Source organism: Gymnogyps californianus, chromosome 1, assembly GCF_018139145.2.
Source record: "Gymnogyps californianus isolate 813 chromosome 1, ASM1813914v2, whole genome shotgun sequence".
NCBI classification, from domain to species: Eukaryota; Metazoa; Chordata; class Aves; order Accipitriformes; family Cathartidae; genus Gymnogyps; species Gymnogyps californianus.
This window is the reverse complement of record NC_059471.1, coordinates 169,542,534-169,565,690: the sequence shown is the minus strand read 5'-3', so window position 1 is coordinate 169,565,690 and position 23,157 is coordinate 169,542,534. Positions and strand designations below refer to the sequence as shown.

Here is a 23,157-nt window from a genome sequence, read left to right as displayed (position 1 = left end):
TATGTCTTTAAAGATTCTTATAGCGTATTACAGTATTGGCTTCTGTCAAAGCTTAGATGAGGCTACCAACTGGCAAACGGGGTAGACACATGTATGCATAAGGTGTTTTGCTCAGGTTGATGGGATTACCATCCAGTCTGATGTCTTCAAGAGCCCTACGTACATAAGTAAAATCTTTCATTTTGCAGAAAGTGTCTTCATGCATCTCTTGAATGTTGTTGTTCTAAAAAAAAAAAAAGCTATCAGAATAGTTGCCTGAAAGTAATTTTTTACTCTTTGAAGTAAAATCCATACATTTATGGATGCATTTTCAGTGCCTAGAGAGATACTTGTTTGAACCCAAGGGACCAGATTGTGGCTGCAAATCATCAACAGAGAAAACTTCCAAGCAGGGGGGAAATTTCTTGGCCAGTGCAAAGCTTCAAAACTAAGTAACTCAAACCATGTAGCAGAGACAGGCTTTGCAGGAGGGGCCTGGTAGAAGTATTTTCATTCAGAAGGCATTTTCATTTCCGGGATCATATTGAAAAGTCTTATTAATGCAAATTGGAACCAGCATAGGCCAGTCCAAAAATCATAGAACCATAATTATCATCCTGACAGCTTGATACGCCTCAACCTGCAAAGGCAGAAATCTGCAATTTGATCTGTGACAAATTTCTTTCCCCCAGGCCCTCTCACATTAGCTTAACCCACATCTGTATATGTACAGGGAAAATTGAATGCTTTAGGTTTTATTCCTTTGATTTAAATTCCTCTTATATACCCTATCTTCACTGAGCTTTTGTTCTTGAAGTGAATCATTTTCAATAATGAATTGCTAGAATACAATATTGTCTGGAAATTGAGACTAAAAAGGTCATCTCCCAAAATGAGGGCTGTCTGAAAATTCTTCCCTTCTCCATTCCTTTGCTAGTCAGAAATTGGTGTGGAAAAAGTCCAGCTTACTAGCTTTTGTCTGTAGCACATAGCACTGAATATTTAATTTACAGGCATGAGCAAGTGAAAAAAATAGTCAGCTAGCAGGCAGGGTATTTCTAGAGATTTATTGAAAGATAGAGGTCAAATTATGTATGGTACATCAGGTTACTTATTCAAAGGTTTTTTGCTGTATTATGTAATAAATAAAAACATCTTCTGATAATCAAAACTGGGCATTGGTACAAGAGGAGATAAAGGGAAAGAAGCAGAGATGGAAAAGGTTAAAAGGAAGAATTCAGAAACAAAGGTTTAGGTAAAAGCAAATACAAGAAAAAGGATTACAGAAAGATGATGGATGGGATGTTCCAACATAGTCAAATGGAAAAGTTTGTCTGAAAAAATGTTGGCAACTGGGAACGATCTTTATTAAGAGAATAAAATGCACTGGGTATAGATACAACCAATATGTAAAGCAACTTTTTTTGGGTATCTAAAAGTATTCCTGTTGGAAGATTTGTATGAGCAGTGTGAGGGATTTCTGTCTTTGAAGTCTCTTAGACTAATGTTGCTCATGACAGCTGTGAATCTAACTTTAATCTGCACTAACAATAAATCTAGAATTTTATGTTTGAAAAATACTGTTTTACAAATTCTAATAATTAATGCTTAGCGGAGCTAAATTTTACTTCTTTCAAACACTGCATTCACTAGTTATTTGTATGTTTACAATTGTTTAGTCAAGTAAGTACACTTTTGATAATCAGAAGGAACAAAACAAGACAGTAGTTACCCTTTTCAGTTTTACTTACTATTTGAACATGATATATAGAGCCATTACTTTTGTAGCATACCTGAAGATGAAGAGCTTGGAGGCTTTCAGGGAGCGGCAATGGAATGTGATCCAAGTTATTGTCAGTGATGTAAAGATGCTGCAGTTCATGCAGATCCTAGAGGATGAAGGGAAAAGGCAGGGGAAAATGATAGACATTTTTAAAAATCTCTAGCAAATAAGTTTGAAAGCTGTCACTGCAATGAGCACTGCTGGGTATTAACACATTTTCTTTCAGCATGATATGGTTGAAAAAGCAGAAATTCAAAGACAGTCATGAACTTTCATTTGCACAGGCTGAGAACTGTTGCTGTTAAAGATTAGGTGTTTGGATTAAAATGAAGGAAAAAAATTCTTTGAATGTCTAGAGACTTAATAATTAGAGATGTATTTTCAATGATGTTGTTCTAAAGTGAAAATACTGCCTCTTCCAGTCATTATACAGAAAGGCTTCCTATTCTGTTTTCTTGCTTTTGTGACAAGCTCACTCAATTTTGCAGAAGTGTATTGGTGTTGAAGCAAAGTATAACTGCATAAGAAATGCCTGAGCTAAAATAAATTTCTCATTCCATTTGAAAAGGTAAATCATTTTCTCCCTTGACTTAGTGGAAGAAGGAGCTTCATCTGGTAATTATAACAATAGTAAGAGATAAACTTGGCTAGGTCAATAAGGCTCAGTAGAATACTCTCATTTTGCCCCCTTTTTACACACACAAGTTGTCATAGTACCTAACTACTTTGAGTGCAGTATCCTAGTTTAATTCCTACTGATAGAACTCTGAGATACCAGGGTAAAGGTTCTTGGCAAATACGGAAGATAAAGGCTGAGACTCCTTCATGGCTAAAATCAGGAAAGTGCAGAAGAAAAGGGCGCTAGGCCAGAGTTCCAATTTAGGGGACTGATTTTTGCCCATCATTTGTATTCCCAACACCTGCCTTATGCTGGGCTAGGAGAAAATACCTAGTTCAGTAACTGCTGTCGGTTGCTTCTTTAAGAACCTGTCTTCCAAAGCAGGAATTCAGAGATGGCTGGTTACAACTACCTTTTTAGGTGCAATTGAATAGTGCATATGAGCCAGGTCTGACATATGAAGCTAGCCTATATTCTATAATGACTTCAGATTTCACATGCAGTTAGGAGCAGTACATGGCTGCTTCTCCCCACCAAAAATCTCGAGGAAGGTTGATCACTCAGAGGTTCCAATTTCCCTGCTTTTCAAGGTGGAAAGAAAGTATATATATTTAATGAATACTCTAGAAAAGTTCCCATGTAGATACATAGCTGAGTAAGTTTGAAGCAGTGGCATCCATAGCTTTGCCTTCCCTCTTGGCTACTTTTAAGGGAACGTCAAGCAGCTTTCTGGTGTCTTTCTAGTCATGTGGGTAGCTGGTTCATAGATACAAACATAGTGTGCCATTGCATGTCTTGTGTGGATCTTTGTAAAGAAGAATAAAAACAGTTCTCATGTCCAGCTGATAGTGCTCATACATCTTGCTCCATCTTTATAGATTACCCAGCAGCCAGCACAGTCATGGTGCCTATAATCTTAGTGGGTTTACTACTGTAGAGGGACACTTAGGCTGCTCTTCTGACCACATCCTTTGGAGAGAGGAAGAAAAGATTTTCCCATCAAACCAGACTTACTTTAAATGCCTCATTACGTATCCCTTTGCGACCAAGCCTGTTCTTACTAACATCGATGAATGTTAAGGTAGGTGGTAACTCAGGGAGTTGCCTTATCCTATTGTCACGGAGCACCAGCTCCTCAAGTTGGGGCAATCTCCGGAAGGCATCTTCATGGATCTCTGATATAAAGTTTGCAGTCAAATCAATCCTCTTTAAATTGTCTGACAGAGAAATAAGATACAGCAAGCATGTAAGAATGTATTTCCTGAAAGTTTTAAAAAAGAAAAAGGCAAATGGGTTATTTAAATTACAGGTGAAGTGTCTTGAATCAGATCCATTCCTGACCCACTATGTGACAGGAATGTCTCTCTCTCTCTGTGTAATGCAATAATCCATATTTGAACAGTTCTCCTAAGGAAGGGGACTAACATCTCCTTCTCATCCTGTTTAGAATTGCCTGTGTCATTCTTCATACACCTTTCAGTGAAAGATTTTAAAGTTAATAGTTTTAAAATTTCTGTGTGTTCTGGGAGACTTTTAAATGGTTATCTTTTGGAAAAATACCATTTAAAGGGAAATAAACATATTTTCTACCACTTTCTTCCCCATGTTTCTTCATTTTCAACATTTTCCTGAATGTAAGAAATTTGATATATTGACTTTTTTCTAAAATACACTCAAACACTTTTTCCAATCAAAAAAAGAAAATTAAACTTATTTTTGGCAAAAGAGAACAGTGTCTAAATATCAGTGCATTAATATGCATTAATTTTAAATGTATTATTCTGTAGCTTGCTTCTGTTTTCTACCCAGAATGTTTTTCATGGTTATTTTATTATTATTTCACTCTTATGCTAACAGTATATTTTGGCCTAAATAAGTTTTCTCTCTTCTTAGTATTTATTCCCCTTGGGTTTTTTATATACCAGTTGTGTTCCTTCCCAACCTTCATCTTGGTTTGAACAAGCCAAACTCTTATAGTTTTCTTTCATAAAAGGATCTTTGCATTCCCCTAAATTATTGTAGTAGCCTTTTTTGGGCCCGATTCCACACTTCTCATCACAAAATCAATAAGCATTAGTTACACAAGGTTAGGTCTAAAACAAAAATCAAAGAATGTGGCTTGGTATTCAAGCTGGTGAGTGTATATCAGTCCCTATCCCTAACCAGGGTAGGCTTAATATTTCCTGAAAAATCAGGTATCTTTAAGAATCTCAAGTAGGAAATGCGAAAATATAAGCTCCCTAAATCACCAGTTTGGGCCAGTTTTAGGCCACAAACGGTTTTGGATTAGCAGTTTTCATTTAGTGAAGATTTCCCTAGATAATTCTGGAGTAAACCAAAAATCTTTCACACAGATACTTTGCAAATATTTGAAAGTATGTCTACCTGAGAACTTGTCTTGTTTAGGAAAACAGTACTTTCTAATATGCTACAAATGTTTCATGAGGTTTGGGTTTTTTTCTGCCTTTCTAAAGCTGATTACAAGTAACAGCAAAAAGATAGATGAATGTTGTTATTTCTAATAATTCAAAAATTTGACAGAGAATCTGCATTTGAAGTACTGACCTTTACGTTCAAAAGTAGCAAACCACGTTTCCATATGTGCATTTGTGTATAATCCTACCGTCATCAAACATTACATAAAATGAATCCTTATGTCTTAGATTAGTATAAGCCAGAAATAATAGAAATTAAAGCTAATTGCAACAATACTACTATCCATACTTAAGTTAGCAAAGTCATTTCTGTTGATCTTCCTGATTCTGTTGTAGCGTGAGTAGAAATATGTGGTTTTCTTAGGCAATGGTGGAACAGCATCAAGCTCATGATCATCACAGTAGACTGTGGTCCCTAGGCATGTACACAAAAGGCAAGTGGGAAGACCTATCAAAGCATTTAAAGAAAACAGTTTGTTACAAAAAGAATGTACAAAAATGAAATGTAAATCACTACAATGAAATGCTCACCTAAGCACATAATGATAAGATTTTGTTGATGATAAAGTTCACTCCCTTCTGTTTTGATCACCACGTCATATAAATACAACAAGAAAGTGGTTAAGTTCTGCTTAAAACTAAATTTTTTTGCTGCCTATGCCTATTAGAAGGTCATTTAACTTGTTCTGATACAGTGTTTCTCAGACTATAACAGTAGAATATTAGGTGACAGCAGCCAACCAAAGATCAATTTCCCCCTAAGCTGGCAAGCGTGCACTTCCATCTAGATGGAGAAATAACAGTGGATGACTGAAACTTGTTATGATTTCCCAAGTTTGCTTCTGTAAATAGTACTTCTGAATAATTTGTAGGGAAATTAATATTTTCCTACAGAGCTTTGGAGAAGACCCTCAGTTTCCTTTGCATGTTGTTTAATTACATTTTCTGATTCAGAAATTCAGCATCATGAAAAATTTCTCTGTCAGTCTGAGGTAAGGTAATTTGGAGATCATGTTAACAAAACATTTGGTTACCACCAGAAGTTCATGAAAATGAAAAATTAAGCCATTTCATCTCAGTCATAAAACTGCGTGAATACCGTGAATTCAGAAGCTTCTTTTGATGCTACTGTTCAAATTTGGTGAGAATTGTGACACTGGCTGGTTTGTCTGAATGTCATTTTCAGTAGGAAAAGTTGTTAGTTGTTATATGTGTTGAATTTTTGATACATCTTTTCTTTGATTATGGGTATAAATCAGCATATCTGTTTCTCAGTTTTTCATATCTGTTTCTCAGGTTTTGATCCCATAGAAATACTTTTCTGTTTCATGTTTTCCTCCTCCTTGTAGCAGATGGCTGGTTGGTTGTTCTGGTTACTTTATAGAATAGTAGCATAATTAATGAGTATGAAAATGTTATTCTTGAAGATGAGTTTTTTCTCCAGATCAATTGTGGCTACATGGAAGATTTGCCTTCTTAATCTGTGTCAGTTACCAACAGGCATCAGTAACTAACTGAAGGGCGGGCTATATATGTGGTGTCTTTTCAGGCAAGATTAAAGAATCAGTGACCAGAGTACTCTCTTATTTGAGAATCTCTACTTGGGCATCCAGGAATAATATTTCTGGAGAGATAAGACTCTCTTTACACTTTCCCTAACTTCCTCCACAGGACAGTTTAAATTAGCTACAGGGAGCAAGCCTGACACAGGGAGAAAATAAATTGTCACACCTTGAACCATTCCAGCAAATCTAGGCCTAAAAGAATGTAGAGTTTAGCATGGCTAACATTTTTTCAAAATATTGCAGTGTAGTACGGGAAGAAAGTTTCCCCTTCTGTCCTATTTTTGATCTTGGAGGAGTGGTATTTGTCGCCTATGGCTGGTGTAGACTGAAAAAGGACAGAAGTATGGGAAGGATTCAAAAAGATATCAACAAGAAAAGTGAACTTGGCTTGATGTTCCTGAGCCTTGTAGTCTTCTATCCAGTACCAAGCCAAGAACAGCAGCAACATCTGACAGGAAAATATGTTGCTGAAAAAAAATAAAGACACAAAAAAAATCTAATTTGATGTTACAGCCTTGAGCCTCCCATGCATATCTTTAGCCGATGCACTAGTTGATTTGCATTCAGTGCTTAAAAATATTAACAGATACAGAATTAATAATATGTAATATTTACGTGAAATGTGCTGTAACATCCTGCAGCTTTCAAAATTGAAGAAAATTGTGTGGTTTTTTCAGAACTCTCCTGGGAAATTCTCTTTTCCATTTTTATTTGTTTTGACATCAGTGTATTTTTTTTTTTGCCTGGTCAAGGCTTATTACTAATATGTATAAAAACAAGACTAGGAATTATTAACTTCACTGAACACACAATTTTGGAAGCATGAACTCTTTTTTTTTTTTTTCCCCCATTTCATTTGTCTTCTGTGGCACTCAGTTACAGTGTTAGGCATAGTAAAAAGTAGGATTTTCCTGTTGTTTTATGTTGATCACCATAAAACACAAAGACCCATCACAGCAGTGGATAACCCTAGTGAGCTTCAACTGCAAGAATTTAGAGTAGCTGCTGCAAATGCCAATTATTGGCATCACAATGTTTGTGTGGGAGAGGGACAGATAGTGTTTTACAATTTTAATTGCCCTGTGAGATGTAGAAGGTTCTTATTTCACTACAGCTAGTCAGAAGAACAGAAAATCAGCTTCACCCAAAATTTCTAAATAGCTCCCTTTCCTTAAGTTTCACAGTTTCTAGTTTTCATGGTCAAAAATTCTTCAACATTTTAATTATATTTTGTATGAACACATTTATAAAAACCATGTAACAAAGCATTATAAAATATAGTTGGTAATGATATTGAAATCTAAGTCAATAAAAAAGTACTGGTAGTATTTGCCAACAATTAGCAAATTTTTAAGTTCTAAGTGTTTAAGTGTTAATTAAAATTTTACTTGAAGAAAAATCTTCATTGACACATAGTTATTTTCGTAGTGAAATACTATGGAAACATTTTGACTAGGCACTTATCTGACTTCACAGTATTCAAGATAGGCATGTTATACCTCTCTTCAGTAAGAGAGGTACAGAAATTATATACCTCCTCTTCAGTAAAAGAGGTAGACATTCATAAGCAAGCAAAGTGGGCTCACTCAAAAGCAAAGCTACACACGCAAAATTAATTTCTCTTTCCTACTAACCCTCTTGAGTTTGGGGTCCAAGAACCCCAGACCCCTGTGCTGAAGACCCATAGCTTAATTTCGGTGTTGATGCTTCCTCCTCAGGTTCTTCTGTCAATGGTGCAGAAGAGTAACTCTCTTGAATTCTAGAAGGTAGTGCTGTCCCAATCTCTGTCTAGGGAAAATTAAGAGGGAACAGGAAGTGTTACTGTTTGCTTCCACTGGCAGCTGTTTCTCTTCCAGTTATTCATATTCTCCCACTAGAGGTCACATATGTTCTGAGGTTTAGTGCTTGGGCTGCATTTTATCCGGCACCTATAATGAATTCTAATTTTGTGTTCATGAAACTCCAACATACTTACTCACTTTTTATCTCAGTGTTTTAAATGTTTTGTTGTATGCACACATGCATACACTTCATTACTGAGAACATGTACTACAAAATGCTTTTTCCACATTTATTTAAAATTAAATCAGTTTTGTGATAAAAATTGATATATTCTGTGTGACAAAAGAAAATTTGCTGTGAAGCATCAAAAAGGTGCAAGAAATTTAACCATAAAATTGTAAATTGTACCAGCATAAATCCAAATGCAATGTAGCTGTGCAGGCTCTGTTTTAAGAACACTAACATGCTTTAAAAATCTTACTATCTAAGAATTCTGAAGTCTAAGTTCACATACTACTTGCTAATATGTTGGCAGTGTTTTTGTCATTTTTTTTCCTCAATCTGAATACCAGAAGGCTCTGGTTAGCTTCATTCATCAGTGGCTGCATTATGTAGTATGAAAAATTAACAATATAAATAAATAATGTTAGATAAAATCTTGATTTAGAAAAATCCTATAAAATTTGGCAGATCCTTTCATGGAAATAGAAACCTTATTTTTTCTTCTCCACTCAACATAATTAATCAAACCAGTAAATTTTATTGTGTTAACTTTAATTCTAAAGATGCATTCTGTTGATTTTGCTGTATGACAACTTCAGGATAAAAAAGAAGATGTAGCAATTTTCTTGCATCGTATCGCCCATCATAAAAAGAGTATTGCAGACTTGCCAGGCTTGTTGCAGAGGGGCCTACGTTTGCAAAGAGGCAGAGTGGTTTACTGTAATCACCCAGACACTGAGAATCCACTCTAGTTGTGTGACCTTTGCAAGTTACTTTACCACTGTATCTTGATTTCCACATGTGTAAAAATATTGTTTGACCATGCCAGGGCCTCCTTTGAAAATGCATTTTTTATTTTTTAAATTCCAGACAATGAATTAGTGTCCTTACAAGGCTTTGCCCATCTGAGGTACTGTTTAAAAGTTAGGTAATACATCCACCCCTGTGGATGCTGCACCCCTGTGCTGCAGTTAACACTCCTTAGCCTGTATCTAAGGCATGACCAAAAATAGGAATTTTGTCACAGTATCTTTATCCCACGTGCGAAGGCACTGAAGCCTAAAATTATGCTTTAATAAAGATTTTCTTCCACTGCAGCCTTCTAGCACAACATCACCGTAAAACTATTGAATCCTGAGTTTTTCACCTGACCAAACATCTCCTTTTTTGAGATCAACCCCCAGCTACTGCTGGCTTTACTGTCTCCATGGAGAACCGGTTGTTGAAATCACTCACACTAGTGCTCATAAATTCTAGTTGTAAAAGACAGGTAAAAGTAGATTGCATCCAGACTGGACAAGTGGTTAGGATGTTTTAAATTAGGCTTTCTATATAGACTACACAAGTTAAAGTAACTAACACACCTGAGATCTGGGTCCCAAGCACGTGCAAAGCTTTTGCTATATTCTGATCCCTATTTGAATCTCTTAGCTTAACTGTATAATATTCAGCAAGTGGAGTTATTTTTGTCTTATTATTCCTGGATAGGACAGATTTTAAATATATTTATTTGAAATACCTATATACATTTGTATGTGTATATGTATTTACCACAATTTTCGAAGAAAATAGTTTACACTTCATAATAGACTCTCGGGATCTTGCAGTGTAGCTATGTGTCATTACTAGCAGTATTAAAAATGATGATTGTGGACTGCTTGAGAACATCTAAATAACCATATAAAATCTACTTTTTGCACAGAAATAATTTGGTTTAAGTTATATAGTGGCCATAGGTTCAAATATTTTGCATCAATTAGTTTCCGTGAAGACAGAGCATACGGAAGCAATGAAAAACCAGGAAGCACTCTGAACCTTACAGACTCAGATTTTGCCTGAGCACACTTCAGGTTCTCTGTATATTCTTTGGTTGTATTCCAATAAACCATAGATACTATTACCAAGTAGGGTTTATGGATAAGAATGCCCTGATACAGTTACTACGATCATAACTTTGCAAAACTCAGGGTGATCAAGTGAGCAAAATGAACTTCAGCTGAACTATGACTGAGTAACCTGTTGGTGTAAGTAAGAGTAAGGGTGTACCTTGTTGCTTTGTGCAGGCAAATACACAATGTTCCCATCTGCAGCACTGACAGTAAGACAGCTTAACCAGGAATGGACTTGGGGACAAATCAAAAGAAGACTTTGGGAACAAAGGAAATGGGACAGATGTTCTCCGAATGCAGGAAGCCTAGAGGGAGAGATGCATTCCAGACTTTCATTGACCCAGGGTAGTACTGCACTAAAGTGCTTGCACATGCTGTCTACTACCTCATCAGTTTTGTGGAAATCAGATAAGAGTCCCTATCCTAAACTTTGGAACAAAATCCAGAGATTTTGAGACTTATTAATGGCTTTTTATGCATCTTTTGTGGCATTTCTACTGAAAACAATATTCTGGAGAAGAGCATTTTCAAGATACAGTTTGTAAATAGGCTTCAGACCTAAGATAATGTTCCTTTCACTTGTCATGGGATTTGGGTCATCTACACTGACTGCCACTTCTCTGAATATTTGAGGGCATACTTTATGGAACTTACTAGCTTGGGATTTGTGATTTGCTTTGTGCTTTCTCAGGTGTTCTTAGTTGATTAATGACTGCAGCTGTTGGGTACCAAAGCAGAGGTATCAACTTCTAGTAATTCTATTTCTAGACCATGTTCTCTCTCTTATTACAGGATGTTCTCTTGTTTTGGAGATGCACAGTTGAAAGCCTCCCCATAGTTTCCTTGCCAATGTGCTAAATCTGAGTTCTAGAGAAACTGTTCCAAGCAGGTAGAATTGTCTATTCAGTCTCCTGCACCTGTTGTGACTGTCATAAAAAATACCAATTATTACAGTGAATTTAATGATATTGCCATTTTTACACTGGTAACGGAGTAGGAGTTCACTGATATATGTGTATTATATACCAGACCCAGAGCATGAGCAGTATTTGCTTGCTGTACATAGGTTGGACTTGAACCAGTAACCTAAAGGTAAAAGTGTGTTTCCCATTATCGGTCGTCTGATCCATGCAGCTTTCTGTCTTTTACGTATTTGATAAATCACGCAAGGTTGTAACAAGACAAAGATGTTTCTTGGACTGCATACTGTACAGAATGATCCTTCATCTTCCAGATGTTTGTTTATTTTTGGCAACATGCACTTTACTAAAAAATTGAAACAGAAATGATTCTATATCACTTAATGGTATTATTCTCCATAGGGTTTTTGGGGGTTTGGTGGTGGGATTGTATTTCCTTTGCTACTCTAAGTAATATTCTTTATGAAAAATCACAAAGCAGGAAGAATATTGTAGAGAAATACAATAAAGGATGTTTCTCTTTGCCAATAGTTGCAAGTCTTCAAATCATAATCAGCCTTCCAAGCCAGATTTAATACATGGCATAAGAAAACACTGAAAGGGAATCACATCACCTACCTTCAGCTATCTAACTGTGGTTAATAGTTACCTTACTCTGTCTTTGGAATCAATCAAGAGAGTTAGAGAATACCAGTGCAGAGTATTAGCCACAGAGCATGCCAAAGGAGAGTGATATCTTTCCTAAGATTACATGGAGTATCTATTTTTTTCCCCCTCCTATATTTATCCAATGTGACTACATTTACAAATGAAACTGCTTAATGTGGATGGCCAATTTAGAGACACTTTCAGACCGGGAAGTTACAAAAGTCAAGAGCACATAAATCTGAATGTATCAACTCATAACTTCAGTCATCCATAGGCTAGGCATTTAGTCTATGCTAGTATCCTTTCACAGTCAGCAGAGACCGAGTCGAAACTTCGGAAAAGCAGCTCCAGCCACTGACCACAGATGTTTCTTTTAGGATGGGCTCTTTAGGTATCTCTCTCTCATCACTGGCTGAAAAGGAGGCAAGACAATGAAAAGATTTTTAAGATTAGAAATGGCTCAGGAGGCTGAGCTGTGGGAAAAAGAAAAATAAGATGAAAGAGTTATCTGTGGGCTAGGACTCAGTAGGGGTGAATAGAAATGTAGATAAGAGTAACCTATATGAGGATTATGGACCAACATAATCTATGCAAAGTAATAAAATACAGAAAATAAATAGATTTAAAGAGGTAAACGGCAAGGCTGGAAGCCGTCAGTTACCACATTTTTATTCTGAGGTGGTGTAATTCCAGTGGCAGATGTTTTGTCTATTGTTTTATGTCTATATCTTTTAGGATCAAAGTTGATAATAAGTTTAAATCCACAGGAGAATCTGAAGGGTGTCCTGTTTCAGTGCTTCTTTTACTGCAAAAAATATACTTAAAAACACAAACAAAAGTTCAGAACTTAAAAGGAGACATTATAAACTTGAAGGGACAGTTGTACCACACACTGACCCATCAAAAGGAACTAGTTTCCCCCACAGCTGTTCTGGAACTACCAAAGGCTTACAAGAAAATGTCTAATTATGGTAGAGGTTTTTGGTTTGTTTTCCTTTCCAAAAGTGGCTTATACTTGTTTCTTTTTGAATTTTGCATTTAAGGTCTTATTTTCTCCTATTGTTCTATCTTAAAAATAAACAGATCTGTGAGCCATTGCATGTTAATGTAATAACTACTTAGATTGCAAATTATGCAGCTCAGATAAATTGTCATTTTCTTGTACAGAGCTACATAAATAAGTTGTGGATAAATTAGTGTAATAAACTCAGTGAGATCTCAGGGAAGGTGATATTTGTTTACAAAATTTCTCAGTAAACTCACTTTACCTACCCACACTCATTCTCTCAGATTTTAGTCACTTGGACATTTACACCAACATACTCCCACATACCTGAAAGTGTATGCCCGAGTGGTCTGGCCAGCATCACCTGTGTTCAACACGGAAGACAAGGGACAGAAGCTACTGAGTCCTTTTAGTGCCTCTGGGGTTCTTCTTGACAAGTATTGAAGACTAGCCTTTGGACAGGTTTTTATCTCTAAGATTCACTGGCTGTTATGGGGCAGTCTTTTTCCTCAGAGTCTTGGATACTCCAGTATCCACGAATCTTACACCAGGTTGCTGCCCATTGCGTCTTTTTCCTCACTGGGAATGTGATCTCATGATGGCTAACATGGAAATAAATGGTATATATTGTATTCTACAATCTTATTTTCTCTCTGCTGGTGGTAGGATGAAGGGTCTTCACAGAGAAGTCATCTGTGCTGCGACGTTATCAGGGTGCAGGACCTTTGATTTTGGCATAAACAACACATTCCTCAGTTTTGCTGCTGGGAACAGTGTTCTGGAAGTGGTGCTGTCGGGTACAGTGTCCTTCATTATCAGTGCAGGCCATTCTTTTAACCCTTTAAGCCTTCTAATTTTTTTAAGTTATTTTGTTGTTTCTGCTGGGTCTTACACACACATACACACATAAATTTCCATTCATACTTCAGTCAGACCAACCTTAATATTAAAGTTACAGAGCTCTAGGGTTGTAACCCAGTTCTCTAGAAATTAATGTCTGTGGCTTCTGCCTTGGAAAATATAGGTAGACTCTGAGGTTCTTTCAATTGGTCTTAGAGAAGTAGTCGTCTTAGCACCTTGACCACAGAATATCCTAAAGCTTCTTGTCTCAAAAGCAAGTGTATCTATGTCATGTCTGATTTTAGCTGAGTAAAAACATTTATGCTGCACAGCATTGCTACAGAGATTTTACTTACTAATTCTGTTGTCTGAGGATGAAGAAATCCAATATAAGTTGAGCTAATTTGGATTTCCATGAGTACAAATGAAGTCAAAGTCTCATTCCAGCACTGTATTTGAAATTACAGATTTTATTTCTAGCATTCTGCTTTGAGGGCTGTGTAATATCTAAGTTAGTCTACAGCAGATGCTTTTCTTTGGAACAGTGCTGAAGTTTTGCAAGACATAAAATTTCAAAGAGAAATATGCCAGTTTTAGAAATCAGAACAGGGCTCTTTGCACTATTATAAGGCACGAAGGGACTGAAAACTAGTCTCAGCTATTTAATGAAGATTTCCACAGGAGCTCCTGCTGATCCAAGCCACAAAGTAGACATGCACAGCTAGATAAACAAAGTTGGAGATCACTCAGATGACCAGAGTATCTACCAGAAACATTGTCAACCCTCAGACCTGTGGTAAGGAGCTGCCTCAGCTGGACTTCCAGAACTCACTGTAAGGAGGGTTCAGGCTCTCAAGCATATTTCCTCATGCAGTCCAGGCAGACCAGGCACTGCTGGAGCTGAACATGCTTTTGCCCAGTTCACCAGCCTGGCTTTTCCTAAATGCACTGTGATTGTTTTCAATCTGAACTACAACCAAACGATGTTAGAAACATGAACAAAAACGACCGGATTTACTCCATTTAACTTCACACATTGTATTTAAGTGTTCTGTTTGGTGGCTTAGTCTCCTTACGCTCCTGATGCAGACAGTGGAGGAAGAATCACTTCCTGAGGGAGGTTCAGGACACACATGTTGTGAATCAACTCCCTGAGGTGCCTGTCCATCTTTCTTTGGCTGTAAAGGAGACCATATAGAGGCAACCATATTTTTTACCAGACATCAGGGCCAAAGTCTGTTATCAGATCTGCTCTTCCTCTCATTTCTACAGCTTATAGTGCAAAGACATTTCATCTGATTTGATCCAATCCAGTAGATGCCTGTAGCCTGCAGTGATACAGACGTAGTGCTCACAAGCTGCTGTATCTCCAGAACTAGAGAAGTTTCTAATAGTTTAGGTTTGTCTTCACAGTGTGGCCTGTTAGGCTATATAGAAATGTCCTGTCAGCATAAGGTCAGTGATCAATCATTTAGTGGTAGGTCCAGGACATGAATATGGTGCAAGGGAGAAAGTGCTGAGGTCAGGGGCACAGGTGTGCTGCATTTTCTGCCACTGGGAGGGACATTCCGCATCATAACAATAGGCATTACTACACAACTCTAAAATTAAGGAACACCAATATCAAAAAAGCAATAATAATAAGAGAACATTTTTTTCCTGCACATTAGTTTTTTGTACTTCCTACTTTTTCTTGAACCTGTGGTCTGAAATCTGTGTCCAGGATCAGTAGCTGCAGCTATTTTATCCACAGCTAGTATTTCCTCTTCTATTAATAAGAGCTAAGTCAGGAGTGGAAGTTGAAAAGCAGAAAATGGAAGCTGGTTCAAGCTTGGATCTCCCATAAAGAAAGCCAGAGCCAAAACCACTCATGAGAAATAACATTCAATGTAAATTTTCAGTCCCCGGATTTCTGTGATGTCACAATAGGGATTGTGCTGTTACGAAATATATGCAATTACTGCAGTACCATTTCTATACTATTTTTTTTCTTAAAACAGAAAAAATGGTTCAGATCATTAAAAACAACAGCTATGCTGATAACTGGTGGACAGTCCACCAAGTCTTTAAGCATCTAACAAGATATTAGGTTGCATTGATGAATCTAGGGAAAGAAATTCAGTGAAGTTTTACTTAGCTAACTCAGGTGCCTGATACATATTGTGCAGCTAAGGATTCAGGTAGAAATTTCATTAGGGCTTTACAGTTGTGCATGTTCCAAAGAATTTATTGAGCTATCTATCTCACACTTAAGACTATTTGTGTAGGGAATGAGGCATTCCTGCACCTAAGTAATTCAAAGAACCCATGTGCTAAATTTGTGCGACTGTTTTACTCCATTTCAGCTCAGGTGAAAACAAAGGTGCTGGTTCTCCATTCATCCAAGCAAGAGAGCTGAGACGTAAGTTGCTAGCCTGAGGAGGCTGGCACCCCAAAAACCTCTGTTCCAGTAGACATCCTAATCATCAAATAGGGGCCAGAGGAGAGTTTGGATGAGATGTTGAAACAATGCCAGAATACATCCAAAGAGGCAAAACTCATGGCAGGAGAAGTAGAACAAGCCAAAGGAAACATGATTATGTAGCCTAATGTGAAAGGAACCGAGACCTGGGACCTTTTTCAAAGGATTGTTAATGTCCCATGCATTAGATAATCACTAAACATGAACAAAGATACAGATGACTCAGAGCAGACTCAGAGCAGAACCACAGCACTCCCCCGTCTAAGCTGTGTACCATACCACACTCTGGATTCTGTTTTGATTGGCTTTAAAATTATTCTTATCTTAAATGATTTTTAAATGGGATAGAAATGCACATGTTATTTAACTTGACAGCGTTCAGAAAAAATATATAGCCATGGGTACAAGTTAGGAATTTGGGGTAATTTTCTAAAATATCTGTATCCTTGTTTCATATTCTACATCAGTAGGGATGATGCACATTACTTCTTTCTGGAAGAAGCCACAAAACTGGAAGTCTGGGGACGAAAAAAAGTTTAAGTGACCAGGGAAATCGAGGTAACAAGCATCTACTGTAAAAGGTCTATGTAATCTCACTGTGGAGTTTCAGCTGCCACCTCTCTCACGTAATTTCAAACATTGTGATAGTTACTCTTAAGCAATGAGCCCTAGATGGACCAATTCAGGTGTTTTCCGACGAGGATGACTACTTAGAGAATCTCGCCCAGTCTGAGGCAAGAGAAAGGATGTGTTTACTCTGTTCAGCTAAGGTAGTGGTAACTAATGGCACACCCAGTATCAGAGTTTTAGGTGCTTAAGAATGTCTTAGCCAGCACACTTAGTCTTTATAACACTTCAGATAGCTGAGTGAGAAGATCTCTTCTTGGATTGTTGTACTAGAACTTCAGGACTAACATGCTATTTCAAATCCTTCCTTTTCATCTTGTGGTATTTGCTTTTGCTATATGACAAAATAGTTGAAATATCACTCAGGTATTTCATGACTACTTTTTAATCCACAGAAATGTTCACCTTTTGTGAAGACATCTGTACTGAAGCATATGGAATCAGTTATGAACAACCAAGTGAATGTAAGAGCTGCAGTTAAAGCCTTTCTGAAAAAGCAGAAAAATTCCTATTTGGGGATAAAGCTTCAAATGGTAAATTTAATTCTCTTATCAATTACGTAGTTATCTGACTTCTACATTACTTGTACCAATTCATAAGTTTTTTAAAAGTATATATGACATGTTCTGAAAAGTCATTGCTTATCCACCTTGAAATCTCTTATTTAATCAGATACCTGCCACAAAGATAGAAAGAGCAGTGTAAACCTCACTCAGCTCTGCAGAATGGCAAGAGGGAGTTCTTGCACAAGTAAGACCCATCTTCATGTGTGTTATGGCAACAGCAGAGATGCTTTGTGTGTATGCATACATACATATAAGTGAACGTGTGTGTACGACTCAAGGTCTGAGCTTTGTGTGGGCACCTGAATATCCTGTTATCAGTTTGATTCAAATTCAACAAGCTAATGCAGGATCAAATATTAGGCTTTCACAGTGCTTGTTTCTGATTATTTTATGGATCGTACTTTCCAGCTCACCTCTTCTGTGTACACAGACCTGGACCAACCTGTATTCAACTCTCTTGTTTTGCTGCTTATTCAGTGCTAGGATAGCTCCCTTGCTTCTCAGCCTCACTGATAGCCTAGCTTATTGATGAAAATACTTTTCTGATGCCCCTATATTTTCACTTCTTATTTTTCTAACTTAGCTTTTCCTATTGGAAGGAAAATGGACTGGTTGTGTTTAAGAGGCACTGTAATCAAAAGTTTGCAATATGATTTTATTAGACATTAGTAGCTGATGTATATAGGAATTTCTCTCTACAATTTGTTTTTCTCACACACTAGCCAAACAAAGTTTTAGTTTCAAAGAGGGAAAAACTCTGAGCCTTCTGTTTTACCAATGAGAAGCTTACACAAGAATGCCTTTGACAGTCTGGCTCGATTGTATCCATTTTAAAGAAGGAAATCTGTCTTTGTATATGTTTGCAGAGCAGTTGGGACAATGAAGACCCAGTCTTGTCTGGGGCCTCTGGACCCTATTGTGATATAAATATTCATTGAAAATAATAATGAAACTTAGTGTGAAGAAAAGGGGTGATACAGCAGCTCATGTTTATACTGTTGTAACTGTCAGTTTCAGAAGATAAATCCAACACAAAGCTTGTACACTACCTTACAGTGACAATCCTTTGTAGTCTCTTTCTCCTTTAGGACCTTGGAATTTCTTCCTTGGTAATAGGTTTTTCTTTTACGTTGCCTTTTTTTACCATTATCTGTGAAAGAGTTGATACTGTTCTCTCTAAAGCCTCTATACACATTTTATTTCTGAGTGTTATATTACTTAAGGTTTTTTCAGTAACAATTGTCCTTTGGATGCAAAGTTTTAGCTAGGTCTTCCATGTCTCACTAACTTGCGAACTTGGAAAGCACAGATTTTATAGCCCAGATTTGACCCATCTAATACATGACAATATATAGCTTTGATTGAGGATTCAATACAATTCTGTCAAGTAATTCCCAGCTACAAGTATTTTCCCCGTGCATATTCTTTACATCAAAAAATAGGTTCCATGTACCCATATTGAATACAATGAAAAGAATGCAAGAAATGAGAGATCTGCTGATGTTAGCAGGCAATGCTGGATAACCTCTGATATCCATTGTTAAGTAACTTTTTCAAACCTTAAAGTTAGTCTAAAACCTATGAGAAAAATAGACAGATTTCGAGTGGAAAAATATCAACAGCCGTTATCTAGATAAAATGTTCTCAGAAAAATGTTTGCAAGCCAATGAAGTGTGTGTGTATGTACATGCATACACTTCATTTTTGGGATACATACTTCACAAGAAAAAATTCTTCCAGAGTATGAGAAGTAGAAAAGAAGTCATGAACTTGGACTTGGTCACTCTTGATTAACTTTATTAAGCTGAAATTTTGGTACTAAGCCTGAGGCAGGTGCCTAGGGTCCATGTAAAGTTATTTGAGGAAGATAGGTGTATTGAGTCTGGCTGGGATGGAGTTAACTTTCCCCATAGCAGTCCTCATAGTGCTGTACTTTGTAGCTAGAACAGTGTTGATGACACACCAATGTTTTGGCTACTGCTGAGCAGTGCTCGCACAGCATCAAGGCCGTCTCTCCAACCTCCCTCCCCACCCCAAAGCTGCTAGGCTGGGGGTGGGCAGGAGGTTGGGAGGGGACATAGCTAGGACAATTGACCCAAACTGACCAAAGGGATGTACCATACCATATGGCGTCATACTCAGCAATAAAAGCTAAGAGAAAGGAGGTGGGGGGTTGGGGCGGGCAGGCTTCGTTATTAAGACGTTTGTCTTCCGAAGCAACCACTACATGTACTGGGGCCCTACTTCCCAGCAAGTGTTTGGACATCACCTGCTGACGGGACATGGAGAATAAATCTTTTTGCTTTGCTTTGCTTTGCTTCTGTGTGCAGCCTTTGCTTTTCTTCATTAAACTGCCTTTATGTCAACTCACGAGGTTTTAATCTTAATTTCTTCCCTTGTCCCTCTGAAGAGGGGGAGTGAGAAGGCAGCTTGATGGGCACCTGGCAGCCAGCCAAGGTCAACCCACCACAACAGATATCCCAGGAGAATGATTCATACTTGTCTTGGAGGATGGTCTTGGGATGCAGTGCCTAATTTTAGCCAGATAGAATGAGTGGGAGGAATCCCTCCCTAATTACCTCTAGGTCTTTCCTCATTTTGGTAGTTACACATTGAATGAGTGAGTACAGTACCCAATGGGTAACATTCTGGAAAGGACATACTGACATAGGTGCTTTAGTGTAATTCCTTAAGATGCACAGGTGCCAGATTCCTATGAAAATCAACAGGAGCAACACACCGAATGCATCTGAAGTCCTAGAACCAGTTAGTCTGCAGGAGCTGCTGAAAATCAGTTGGACGCACAACCTTGGAAAAGTTTGCATTTCTCCAGTGAGTCTAAAAACAAGTTAAACAGAATGATCTCTATTTGCACATAACTGAATTTTAAAGTCATAGATTGAAGACAGCAACAACAGAAAATGCTATTTTGTTTTTTCTCCACTATTTCAGAAGACTAAAGACATGATTCAGAGTTGTCTAAAAGGAAATGCAGGGCTTAAATCGGGCCCTAAAGAGTTACTGTACACAGGCTGTATCTAATGAAGGCCTGCTGTTTGTCTGAGTCTCTGTGGTATTGCTCATTATTTAAGCTATGCATAATAAAAACTAACCTGTGACCTTACATAAATACTGGGTTTTACACATAGAGCCACTTGTGTAGTTCACATCTTTACGATAACAAGATTGTAGGGAGGAAAGTCATAACCACGATCAAGAAATCAAATGTATTCTGTTTAAAACTTGAGTGATGTCAATAATATTCAGTGTCTAAAAGATAACTTGCGCAAGACGGACATGCATGTCTATAAAAGCTGCTTGATTTCTACAGCACTGACCACTCTGAGCTCTCCTGGGTTTAGGGGAATTGTGAATGCTTAGGTTTCTTTTGGGTGGTACATGGTAAGAGGAATGTAAGCAAAAAAAGATTTTGGCTAAACATCTAGGAAAAAAAGGCTCTCACAGGGAGGTCCATCCATATGCAAAGTAACATTCCTTCCAGCTGCTATGATGGATGGCCTTCACTTGATGAATTTTAAGAAGGCTGTCTGAAGAGCTCAGTAATGGGAGACAATCCTGCTCTGGAAAAGACATTTACAAGACAAAATGAAAAGACCTTTTGGACTCTGCCTATTCCATGCTTCCCTAAAGAAAGCAACCTGTGATAGGACCTGTTGTATCTTTTCTTGTTGGGTGCGATATTGATCATCCTGAATTTCCTTTCAGCCGGAAAAGAACCACAGGAGCCTTGCCTTGTCTCTATCCTTCACTCAGAAACTTGGAAGGGGCCACCCCATGCTTCAGAGTTATAGGACCTCACAGAGAGGGCACAGCACAGGAGAGTCCCACCGACCATTCAATGCATAACTAAGAAATGTGTTGTTTGAGAAAAGCTCTGTGGTGAGGCACATAGAAAATAGCCTCTCCCACTTCTGGGAAGGAAGCCATTTCTGTAGGACTGGTAAAGGCTTCATTTTTAAGAGCAAAGAAAGACAGAAACTGTGACTTATTAGTCAATGTGAAATAGAGCACAAGTATCCAGTGGCTAAAAGTGAGGGTGACTTTATCAGGGAAGAAAGCTCAAGCGCGTGGGTGTGTGAAGAGCTTTGATTCTGCATGGCACAAGGAAGCAGGCCAAAGGCGAAGTAATTTCTTTAGAGCAAAGTTGTTCTCAGTCCTTCTTAGATGAGAAAATTTATTTCCTCCAAACTGTAAAGTTCTGATCTTAGTGCAAACTTTGAGATGATTTTTATCTCTTCAGTTCTCTGGTTTTGGGATATATTTATTCTTAAATTGTCTCTGTCCTTTGATTTCAAGGCTGCTATCCAATTTTGATCTCACCTTGATGAAAGACTAGTTCCTGTCCTGCTGCACTTATGAATCACTCAAAGGAACATATTTTCATGAATTATGTACTGTTATGTGAAAAAGTACTAAAATATTATGTGTAATAGCAAAAATCTCATATTATTATTTAAATGTTACATTTTTCACTCAACTTCTCTCGCACTCAATCCTGAATCATACAGTGCATATATCACCTTCAGGGAAGTTGTGCCCATGTCTAAACAGCAGAGTGAGATTAAAATTAATGTAGCCTTTTAGTAATGTAGAGAAATACAGGAATGTAGGAGGGGAAGGAGGCATTTTAGGTCAACAAATAGGAGTCCCTTGCTTGTACAGGCAACACATCTTACTATTTCATGCTATAACAGGATTTCAACAGTTTTTCTTCAGTAATCTTTCTTTTTTTCCTGTTTTTCAATTCAAGTGCTTTCCCTTTCTTTTTTACTTCTTTCTGCCCACTTTCCCAACAGAAATAGAAACCCCTAGCATTTATAGCCTGAAATACTTGTATTGAATATATCTATTACTATAAGAAATAACCTCAGGAAACAGCATTTTGCAACCTCATTTAATGGAGAATGCGGGATGTCCTATCTCAGCTGCCTCCATGCCTCATTCAGACAGATAAATCACAAGGACAATCTCCAACAGAATTTGTGGCAATGCAAGGAGACGTGAGGGAAGCATGGTAGTTTTCACCTGCTGTCAAAGATTACCACCAAAAAAAAAAAAAAAAAAAAAAAAATCAGGAAATATTCTGGCCACATTTGTAGATTATGGAAAATGTGAATGAACTATGGTGTGTTATTAGCACAGAAAACTGTTGATCAACCAAAGGCAATAGCAACCACATGAGTAGATTTGCCTGACAAATTTTTTCATGGCCAACAAAAATTCATCAGTAGCCACTGAATTTGTGCACTTTGGAAAGATAGAATAAATGAAGTTCTGATTACCTCTAATTGGTCAGACTGCTCATTTTCATCATAGACAAATGGGTGAGGCAGCTCTCCAAGCGGTATGTCATAGAGCTCAGAATCATAAATTACGGTATCAGTGATAGGCGCAGCTCCAACATACTCAAAGATAAAAAATCCCAGGAAAATATTTACAAATGTCTGCATTCTGCTTGCTTTTCTGAAAGAGAAGAAAATGGACAAAATGTGGATAATCTGGTATTTGCAAGGAATCTATGAAAATTTAATCTCATGAATACAGTGTTCATATATATGCAACAATATTTCTGATGAATAACTCATATTTATTCATGGTGACTCAATGGTTTATTGTGTTTTGTTTCATGAAGAGTCCCTGGATCTGAGAATTTCTGCAGACTGCTTTGGCCATACTAACATTTAGATAATTTAGGAAAGACCTATGGATTTTTATTGGTATAAAAATAAACTGGCCTCAATGAGAAAGTACCTGAAAAGGTGAAAGGAAGATACATATTCATCTTTTTCCCATT

The 23,157-nt window shown here is 37.5% G+C and overlaps 1 protein-coding gene across 1 annotated transcript; it reads right to left on the bottom strand.

The window, feature by feature from the left end:
- Nucleotides 1-52: 52 nt before the first annotated feature.
- On the bottom strand, nt 53-22,813 carry EPYC (epiphycan). Its single transcript, XM_050913373.1, has 6 exons — nt 22,646-22,813; nt 8,016-8,169; nt 5,106-5,264; nt 3,396-3,598; nt 1,773-1,868; nt 53-223 (listed from the first exon to the last, which is right to left on the bottom strand). The coding sequence occupies exons 1-6, from the start codon at nt 22,811-22,813 to the stop codon at nt 53-55; spliced, it is 951 nt and encodes a 316-aa protein (XP_050769330.1).
- Nucleotides 22,814-23,157: the final 344 nt, after the last annotated feature.

Coding starts and splice junctions, on each gene's coding strand:
- EPYC (XM_050913373.1), bottom strand. CDS start 22,813: ATGCAGACATTTGTAAATATTTTCCTGGGATTTTTTATCTTTGAGTAT. Junction 3,599..5,105: donor AAATGACTTTGCTAACTTAA/GTATGGATAGTA, acceptor TTTCTCTGTCAG/ACAATTTAAAGAGGATTGAT. Junction 1,869..3,395: donor TACGTAATGAGGCATTTAAA/GTAAGTCTGGTT, acceptor TTCATCCTCTAG/GATCTGCATGAACTGCAGCA.